Source organism: Sporobolomyces koalae (genome assembly GCF_050403365.1).
Source record: "Sporobolomyces koalae JCM15063 DNA, S_koalae_JCM15063T_v1_ctg11, whole genome shotgun sequence".
NCBI lineage: Eukaryota > Fungi > Basidiomycota > Microbotryomycetes > Sporidiobolales > Sporidiobolaceae > Sporobolomyces > Sporobolomyces koalae.
Genome location: NW_027481760.1, coordinates 344,171 through 354,672, shown reverse-complemented (window position 1 = coordinate 354,672; position 10,502 = coordinate 344,171). Strand labels below are relative to the sequence as shown.

General features: G+C 53.9%; 1 protein-coding gene across 1 annotated transcript; it reads right to left on the bottom strand.

Annotated features, from left to right (window-relative positions):
- Positions 1-790: 790 nt before the first annotated feature.
- On the bottom strand, positions 791-5,049 carry JCM15063_001195 (uncharacterized protein; the record flags this gene model as incomplete). The annotated part of the gene is made up of 5 exons (XM_076677984.1): positions 791-2,609; positions 2,673-3,945; positions 4,016-4,172; positions 4,247-4,690; positions 5,002-5,049. 5 exons carry the CDS (start codon positions 5,047-5,049, stop codon positions 791-793), a joined length of 3,741 nt encoding a protein of 1,246 aa, XP_076534940.1.
- Between the last annotated feature and the right edge of the window lie 5,453 nt (positions 5,050-10,502).

The window sequence follows — 10,502 nt, the reverse complement described above, 5'->3', positions numbered from 1 at the left end:
AGTAGCCCAAAGAAGGCGTTCTTCCATTGCTTCGCAAGCTCGGTCCCACCTAAATAAGCGACTGTGTCGTCAAGCGCTCCATACAGTGCCGAAAGCTCAACTGTAAGAGGGTCACACTGGTGAGTGGTTGTGTCTGAAGGGCACTCCGGGTCGCGGCTTTGTTCGGCCTCAAATTGAGCGTTGTGGACTTGCCTTGTGCAGCGCGATCCCGAGAACCGGTCGGACTCGACGAGCGGCGCACGATATCTCTTAGAGACATGTCTGCTTCTGGGAAGTGATGGTCTGAAAGTAAAGGGCTACATGAGTGGGCGAGGAGGGTTCGTGAACCGGACTCTCACTTTGCTCAGACTCTGCCCGAGAGCGTATACAGTATCGGTAGATGTTCAAAGCAGCATGCATTACTGAAGAAGGATCGGAACACCTGCGCGTGTGCTTCTCTGACGATGTCCAGTTGAGTAATTGTTCTAGAGGGTCGAGCGCGATCAACCCATGCCCATAGCTCAGATAAGCGCCAGAGGCCCAGAGCAGACTCTCAGCGCTCGGTCGAATGACTCCGCTGTGCACTATCTTGCGATATGGTGGAAGTCCACGGCTCGTATCAGCAGCAAAAGTGTCGCAAACCAAGGAGTGCGGTTGTACAACAATTGCAATTTCCGTTTCTTTCCCTTCCTGACATTACTCAAGCGAAAGCAGTGGGGCTGACAAGCTCGAGTCAGCATAATCGTCATAATGGTATCTTGGCTGTGTTGTGGAAATGATATATCGTAAGGAGTGTAGCACAAGCGTGAAATCAGTCGAGTTGCTGAGTCGTAGAGCCGCTAACTCGGATCCGGTAAAGGCAGGTATAAGACGGCTCGCCATGGTTGCTGAGGACCTTGACGACGACGGTCTGGACCGGGATCGCAAGTTGTCGGGCCATGGAAGTGACCGGGAAAGTTTGAATTGGCGAGATGGAGGTTGTATCGTAAGCGCCCACCGCGAGCAAGAGGTGGTTTGGAGAAGGAGGCAAGGATGCAGGTTCCTCCTCGTTGAGGGCATCTTCAAGCGAAGTGCGAGTTGCAGACGACCGTTTGATCTCGATCTGTTCGTGGCGGTATTGAGCGAGTTTCGAAACGTGCTCCTGGCCTTGCACGACGGCCCACACCTCGAAGTTCTTGGGCGCCGAAGAAACGTCTCCTTCGAGGGCAACATCGCGAGAGATGTGCTCGACCGTAATGTCGGTCGGAACGACTCGTCTGCTCAGTTGAATACCGATTTGACCTTGTTGTCCTTCAAACGGCCAGCAAGATCCTGGAGCAGTGTCGGGATGTAATGCGGTCACGGCGGGTCGACCTCGGGGTGCAGTAGCGCCTGTAACCCACGCGAGAGCGGCGCGACTTTTGCTGAGCGGATGCGGTTCGTATGTCTCAGATGTCAAGGATCGTATGACGCGACCGCCTGCGGTGAAGAGAGCATAGTCGGGACGAGCGAGGACGTCTTTCGAGTACCGCAAGAGGGCAGAATCGACCAGGGAAGAGATCACCGCCGTGACGTTTTGACCATCGAGTGACTTAATCGTGACAGGTCGATCGGAACCGGCATTCGATTGCGAGGACTGATATCTTTGAGAATAGGCGGCATCCTTCTTGCGCATTTCGTCCTGCTTGGCAACCTTGGCGAGTAGCTCTTGACCCATTTGCTCAAAGTTCTCGTTTGCCTTGTTCTCGAAATCGCGCTTGAGGAGCTTGATCTCGCGGTGCAAGAGATCGAGGAAGGTCTTCTTCGAAACGAACGCGTCGCCTCCCGTCCTCGCCTCGAGGTCCGACGCGATCCAGTGTTTGAGCGAATCCTCGTTCGACGCGAGAAAGTCGTCCCAGGTCGGTGCAGGGGCAACAGCAATCTGTTCCTTCTTGTCTCGAGAGCCGAACAACCCGCCGCCAGAAGTCGGCTTCTTCGATTCGAGTGCTTTGACCTTGTTCTCAACGACTCGAGCAAGTTCCTTCTTGTCAACGAACGCGTCTTTGAGATGCTTCCAGAACGTAGGGTCGATCTCGAGTCTTCCGCTCGGATCGAGCTTGACCCCGATCTTGCCTGGCAATTTCTTTTCGATCGCAGCAAGCGCAAGCTGCGTAATTCGGTCCGAATTGAATTGAGATGCAAAGTCTTTCGAAACCTGATCGAGGCGCGAGTTGAGTGCTTGTATCGTTTTCGCGGAAGCTTCGAATCCGGTTTCGAGATGAGCGATTCGACCCGAAGCGCCGTCTTGCATAGTTGCCAGATCTTGCAACTTTTTCGATAAGCGCTCGAGATCGCTGCGAACGCCGCTGATTGTGCCTTCGATCGCTTTTGCGGTTGTCGTGCTATCTCGATCAAGCCTTGCCATTTCGGCTTTAGTTGACCTAAGCTGCCCTTCCATCCCGTGCTCGAGACTCTTGAATCGCTGAGCGAGTTGATCCATACCACCGCGGTCTGAACTAGACGTCGGAATCTTCCCGACGGCAGATTCAAGGGAAGAGAGCCGAGCGACAAGCGCATCGAGAGAATCGGGGGGAATAGTCGGAGGGTTGTAGTTTGAGGTCCCTGGCGATGTCAGAGAAGGCAACGACGCATTCGAGGTAGAATCGGCAAATCTGTTTTCGGGTTTGATACTCAGTTCTTTCAGTGCGAAGCAGGAGGGGAGCAAAAGGGCATACCTGATCGCAAACAGAAGCACGACAACACCTAAAGCACCCGCCAACGCTTTCAAGATCTTGTGCCAGTCCAATAACGGGTCTTGCAATTTCCTTCGAACCCGCGTTACCATTTCGACCAGTGGTCTGACTGCGCTCCCACACAGCCTACCCCACTTTCCAGTATGTTCTTCGTCGCCCTCCATGAACGACGACTGATCTAAATGATCTTGACCAGGAGAAGTTTGTCCCAGCATGGATGGCGGCGCAGGTAAACGATTCTTGCCTCCTCCGTTCGGTACGAATGTGTTTCGACCTCGAAGCTGGAATGAGCGACCAGTGTTGTCGTTGTGATTCGATACGGGTGTTCCAGGCGTGAGCGGGTAAGCGCCAGATTTCGGTCGAGGCGTAAAGCCTGCCGGAGTCTGCGGTTGAGTCGACCTTTGCTCTTGCTGTTGTAACTGTGCAATCGCGCGAGGGGTCGCCATCACAGGTCGATGCAGCGGGGTCTGAGTCTGAGTTTCTTGAGTTTTGCGGCGTTCCGCTTGCGCAGCTTCGTACGCTTGTACCAACCGTTCCTCCTCACCGTAGTCGTAAGAGCTATTTCTCAGATGCGACATGTCTTCGATCGACTCGAGCGAGTCACTCTGTTGCGTTGAAGGTTGTCGCAGAGAACGGTCAAACGCTTCGAATGCCGGATCGGGAGAAGGTTCGGCGCTCGGTTTCCGAGAGAAAGGGTTCTTGAACGGGGATAGAGCGCGCAGCGATGTTGAAGTCGCGCGGGCGGCATTCGCGGCAGCTTGTGGTGATTCCGTCGGTGAAGGCGATTTGCGACGAAGAAAGTACGAGACGAGCCCGCCGGACGCTGGAACGGGGGGAGATTGTTCTATCGGTTCTTGCGAGTGTCGACTGTCGTCGTCTTGCTCGTTAAAGATGTCGTTCTCGTACCCTTCGAGATCTTCTTCGTCTTCCTCTCGATCTAACGGCGCCTCTGCATCCTCTGGAGGCTCCGTCGACCTGGGGGTCTCACTCTTGCCTCTGCTGTGCCGTTTCTTCTTGCCCTTGCCATGCCACACCTGACCATCCATTATGCCTCTAGGAATCGCATCTGAAGGTCCAGTCCCCTTGCTCTTGCTCCGACTCCGCCTGCGCCGAATGTCGTCTGCTTCCGAATCTGAAGATGCCGAGGTGGTCGTGTGCGGTTGGAAGGACGGGTCTGCAGCGCGACTGTCTCGCGTCGCAATCGATCGACGAGGTTTGCGCGGCGAAGGGTGCTTGGCTACGCTGGATCGATCGTCTGGCAAAAACTCGACAATACTCTGTTTCATTTCGAGGCTCGACGAATAAAGGGAAGGAGGCAAGCATACCGGCTGGCAAGCCCGAACGGTCATCTTCAGCTCTCACTTTGACGCGCTTCTTGCCCTTCTTGTCGTACGCGACGGTTTCGTGATCCTCGGACTGCGACTCGCTGGTCTCGGTCTCGCCTTGTCGATGCTTAAAGGTCGGGTCCCTGACAATGCTCTTCTGCGAACGAGTATCAATGGCAAGAAGCGTCAATCTGTGGGGCGAGGAGTACTCGCGCTAGTTGGAGCGCCTACCTTGCGTTTCTTGGTCGCGCTCCCTCCACCGCTAACGCCAGCCCCGGGTGCGTCGAGCGGAGGAAAGTCTTCTCTCCTCGTCGCCTTGACCAGTCCGCCGCCTGTTCCAGTGGTCGCAGCTCTAAACGCATTCGCGATATTGACGCTCGTATTGTTGAGGGATGCCATTTCGGTCACGACGATCGAGGGAACACTCGCTCCGGGGTCGAATTGCACGGTTGGCTGAGGATCGGTCGCTTTACTCGACGGTGTTGGTCGCGGTTCGGCGCTGTCGTGCGAGTCGTAAGCGTGAGAGACGGGGACCGAGCGGATCGTGACCCTCTTTGGGATGCGCGAGGGTGCGGTCGATGGAGGCTCTGCGGAGGGAGATGGAGCACGAGCGTGAGTATCCTGTTGCTGCTCCTTCAAGGGCCAATGCGAGTCGACGGGTTGCCCGGGCGAGGTCTGTCAAGGGTTGGGCTGCCGGCAGGTGCAATTGCACAGGTTCGGTTCGCGTCGTGTCTGAGCTGATCGTGGGCTACGGTACGCGTGCAGCGAGGTGCGAGGTGCGCGCAGCAGAGGTTGAATGAGGAAACAAACAAAGGAGGGAAGAGGGTACGTACGTCGCGCTCGAAGCAGTCAAGCCGTGCTCGCGCCCCTTGCAGCTACGTGGAGCCTTGCCGCGGGTTAGACGCGTGTGTCCGAGGTGTTGTCGGATAGAGAAGGCGTCAAAGGTGCGCCTCGACTCGCGCGTTCATTGATCTCGTTCCGCTCACCCCGCGATCCACTCGCTCGCCCGTCACTTCACTGTCTGCTACAAGCATCGTGCCAGCCTGCAAGCGCACAAAGCCCGCCATGTCTCCGATCAGCGACATCTTCCTCACCAACTTGGCCAACACGTTCGGCTCGCTCGCAGTCGTGTTGATCGTCCTGTACCAATTCCTCGAAGTGAATCACAAGCGTCAAGAGCGTGACCTCCTCGCGCAACGTGCCGCCATCTAGACGTGCCTCGCGTGCGTGCGTTGCATCATCTCTCTCCCCCACTTACCTATTCGCTGACACCTGTTCCCCGATGTGCAGTAGCCTTCAAGCAGCAGTAAAACGCACATGCCATACCCCGGCGATTCCAGCAGTATTCGATACCCCACCTCTGCGCCGTTCCTCCCCCTCGCTCTGCGTCTGTCCGACCACCTTGTTCCGACACTAGACCTGCACCGGGCGGCTTTCTTCACTCTCGTCCTCTCCGTCCGCAAATTCCCCTTGTAACTCGAACCTCCTGTCTGTCGTACCCGTTCGGTCGGCGTTCACTTGTTTGTACCATCCTAAAATTGCCGCAGTCAAAACTCGCAATACTCGTGTGCAGCCCTTCCTTCGAGTCATGTTGCCGTCCTGTCCATGGCTCACTTGATCGCCGCGGAGTTGCACAGATCCCTCGTGTCGCATATCCGTGCACTGATCTCGAACCCCGCTCACCGCATGTTTCCGCTCTGAATCCTGCTCGTTGCCATCCCGAACACTGAACACCTAGTGTCGCCTACTCGAGGGCGCTGCAGTTTTATTGCATGTCGATCGGACAGGTTCGAACCAGGTTGTCGACATTTCTCGAATCTCGAGCCTGGCATGGCAGTCAGTACCCCCTCTCTATTGCTCTTGGGTTCTTCTTGCTCCCTGTGTCATTCCTAGCCATTGACGAGGATCGGTCGCCGTTTCAGCGATCATTGGTCTCTGCGCACTCGAGTTGTCGATTTCGGCGTCCGAAATCATCTTTGACTACCTCGCCTCACACCGTGATCAAATGAAATGCGAATTGGCGAGCAAGGTCGATTCCACATCTCAGTCGAACGAGATTCTCGAAGGGTTGGAATGGGTTTCTCTCGCAATCACGAGTTAGTTCATGTGTCCTATCTCTTCCTTTTTCCGGAATGGATCATCAAAATGTTGATCTGGGGAGAATCGACGCCGACAACATGACAGGTATCTTTCTTTTGGAGATCCCTCTCAACTTGTTGGCCTTTGGGACGAAATTTTACTTTCCAATCTCGAATTCGCACCTCCCGTGGGGTTTGCATCTTTTTGACGCGGTCGTCGTAACTGGTGCTTTCCTCCTCGCAATCGGTTCCAAAGTGAGCGCTTTCGCGTGATCGCGCCTCTCTTTACTCTTTCTTCGAGTACTGACCATGGCCCTTCCTCTTTTCTTCTTGGCTCTGCCGCGGAGAAAGGGACCTTGGCAATCTCTTGCTTCTTTGGTGATAGTTTTGCGACTGTGGAGAATCCTCAAACTGTTCGCCTCGTTCGAAGTTGGCGTCACAGATTTGTCTCATACAAGAGACCAACAGATCGTTTCGACGAACGAGAAAGGAGGACGGCAAGAATGGGAAAACGAGAGGCTAAGGTATCAACGGAAAGTAGCACAGCTGAGACAAAGGATAAAGGAACTTGAACAAACATGAATACATGGCGGAGATTGACATTCGGCTAGAAGGGAGAAGCAACCACGCTATATATTTTCATCGATACTTGGGGTCGAAGAGGGTTGTGGAGCATCTTTCGTCCGTCTCCGGGGCTCTGAAGCGAAAGACGCGCTGAAACCGAAAAGTTCTAATCAATGGCTACGAGAGCTCGAGTAAATGGGGGGACATACCGGATTCTTGGACAGTGCTTGAGCTTCAATGAGTCGCTCGAGCGGTTCAACCCGACTGGCCACACTCCGGTGTTGATTTTTGGAAAATTCGTCCAAAAGGTACGCACGCACGAGCTTGCAGATTAATGAGCTCAACGAACGTTCAAACTTAACCGAAGGATTATTGTTGATTCGATTTTCCAATTCATCCACTTGAGCTTGAGCGAATTGATTCTATGTAAATGAGGGGTGATCCGCATAATAGTTCCCGTATGAGACCATCGCCATCAGGGGAAAGGGAGATCGTGCCACTAACCGCTTGGTCGATGGCTTTCTGTACGGCTACAGCGCAGGTTGCTCGAAGCACGCTTGTCCGTACGCTAGTGCGGCCGTTGGGTTGTCTGCTTGCAGCGGAAATACTGTCACGGCTGACCTCAGCGATGACATGCTTGATCTCCGTCATGCGAGCATAACGCTGTTCAATCTGAGCCTCAACCTGCGCCTCGCGAGAGACGCTCTGGCGGGAGCGCGAGGTAGGGTAGGGCCTAGCCTCAAGGAATCGCAATACGAGCGATCCAATCCAGCTCTTTGGTACCTTTGAAGCATACTGAGGTTCCGTAGCGCTAGATTTTTAGAATACTGGGCCACAAGACTTGGGTATAACTTGCGGAGAACTTCCTTACCGCTTGGTCAATACTTTGCCGAAGAAATTGTTGGGTCCAATCCTCGTTCGCTTCCTCTCTGACTCGCTCGTACTCTTCCTTGTACTTGTCTTGATCCGTGGAGAGTCGATGCAGCTCGGGCTTTTGAGCATGCGAGAAAGAGAAGTATCAGCGAGAATATACCTCATAAGCAAGAGGGCCAAGGTCTTCACTAGTCTTGAGATGTATTTGTCAAGATACTGGGAGGTCGGAATCGGCATATACTGTTGGCTTCCAATCTAGAAGAGGTGCCGGATCAGAGTCGATCTTTCGACGCTTCCAGCAACAGCGACAGTTACGGATTTGCGTGCGAGAGGCCAGAATCGATTGATACGATTGTGCTTGCGTTCTAACGACGGTTTCCAAACGTGCAATCTGTACATCTCGATCAGCTGGCTTGCGCAGATTCAGTCCGATTGGCTTTCCGTCGTACCTGTCCTTTGGGGGGCGGACGTTGACCTGATCTTGCAGAGGGGCTGGATGCGAGCTTGCACTCCTACCAGGCGACATCTTGATGGAATGAGACTGATGCAGTAAGAAAGACGAGGAGAGCGCGAACCATGGGCCAGCGAAGCGAGCACAAAGCGCTCCGAGATGTCCGCGGACAGCTCAACATCAGAGCCCGTTCGATCCCCTATCTTTTGTGCTGGCGGGAGATAGCCTCATGTCCCTTGTCTTGCTACTTGTGCGATGCACAGTCCGGCTTCGCAGCGTCGTAACGGTACGTACTCTAGGCAGTACGGAGTGCGTATAATAGGGTTTTCACGTCGTTGTGATGCGGTCGTCGTCATCGGTGCTTTCTTCTGAGCTCGCAATCGTTTCCAGAGTCAGCACTCTCGCGTTACCGCTCCTTCTTCGAAAGTCTTTCTTCGAATGCTGACTGACCCCTCTTTTCATTCTGGCTTTACCGCGGAGAAAGGGTCTTTGGCAATCTCTCGTTTCTTTGGTGATAGTTTTGCGGATGTGGAGAATACTCAAGCTGTTCGCTCCGTTCCAGGAAGGGGTTTCAGATTTCATAAGCGACAAGTCAAAACTCACCGCGGATCATTTCGACGAACGAGAAAGGTGAACGGCAAGAATGGGAAATCGAGAGGGCAACATACAAACGGGAAGTGGCACATTTAAGACAGCGGATTCAAGAACTCGAACAAACGTGATTTTACATGGCGCGAATTGGCATTCACGTGAGAGGGGGAGGAAAAGCTGTGTATTCTCAGTGATCGTCGGGGGCGAAGAGGGTTGAAGAAGCGGAGCTCTTTGACGTCCCCAAAGATTCGAAAGAAGAGACGCGCTGTGATCGAAAAGTTTCAGTCAATGGCTACGCTAGCTCTCGCGAATTGAGCGACTGACCTGGATCTCGGGCAATTTCGGAGCTTTGATGAGGTGCTCAAGCGCCTCAGCCCGAGTGGCTACGCTTCCGGAATGATCCATGGAAAATAGGTCCCAGAGGTACGCCTTCACGAGCTTGCAAATCAACGAGCACAATGAACGCTCAAACTTGAGGAAAGGATCATTGCTGACGTGATTTTCGGAAGGAGATTCATTGTAGACGGGATTAGTCGATTCGTAAACTTGAGCTCGAGCGAATTCACTCTGAATGAGGGGATATCTGCATGTAAGTTCCCATACGAGACCAGTAACATCAGGGGAAAAGGAAGATCATGCGACTAACCGCTTGTTCGATGGCCTTCTGTACGGTTGCAGCGCTCGTAGCATCTAATTCATGGCTGCGCATGGTAGCATTGTCCTGTGACTTGCGACCTCAGCTTCTTTCCCTTTTTTCTTCCCGCTCGAAGCGCGTTCGTGCTTACCTTGTGGCCGCCGTTTGAGAGTCTGCTTGCAGCGGAAAGCTTGTACGGGCTGAGAGTCTCACCGATCACACGCTCAATCGCCGCCATACGAGCCTCAAGCTGTAACCTCTGCCCCTCAACAGAGGTTCTGTTCGGGGAGAGTACGGTAGAAAAGGGCTTCGCCTTGAGGAATTGCTGAACGAGCGATTCAATCCAGCTCTCCGGTACCTTCGAAGCATACTGAGATTTTGCAGCGCTAGATAGTCAGAGAACTAGGCCACATGACTCGAGTACAACTTGCGGAGGACATCCTTACCGCTTGGTCAATACTCTGCTGAAGAAATTGTCGAGTCCAATCCTCGTACGCTTCCTCTTTGACTTGACGGCGAATTCTCTTGTACTCTTCCCTGTACTTGTTTCTTTCAGTAGGGAATCCGCGCAGCTCGGGCTATTGCATATACGAGAGAGGTATCAGCGAGAATATTCTTTACATGCGAGGAGGCCAAAATTTTACCAGGCTTGAGATGTAAACATCGAGGTAACTGGGAGTCGGAATTGGCATATCCCGTTCTTTTCGAATCTAGGAGAGGAGCGTGCCGGATCAGCGCCGACCTTTCGACGCTTTCAGGAATAGCGACATTTACGGATTGGCGTGCGAGAGGCACGAAGCGATTTTTGACGCGGTCGCGGTTGCGGATTCGCGGACGCCAATAGTGCAACCTGTACAATCCGGTCAGCTGGCTTGCGCAGATTCAGTCCGATTGGCTATATTTCGCACCTGGCCTTCGGGGTCCCAAAGTTGACCTGACCGTGCGCAGGGGGTGCAACCAACCTTGCACTCCCAGCAGGCGGCATCTTGATGGGATGATACCGATGGGGTGAAAGCAGAAAGAAGAGCGCGATGCATGGGGACCAAGCGAGCACAGAGCGCTCCGAATGGTCCGCGGATGTCTCAACACCAGCACTCGGTCTGCCCTCTAGCTCTTGCCCTGGCGAGATAAGCAGTGGGTAAAGATTGCTTTACTGCGCCGGCGCAGTGGATGAGCTCACGAGCAAGCATATGAGGGATGATCAGGAATAGCCAGCCGATGACCTGTGTGAACGCAGACCAAGGCAGTCGCACGCCTCCCAGCAACGAGCAGCAATGTCAGAAGCAGCTTCCTTCA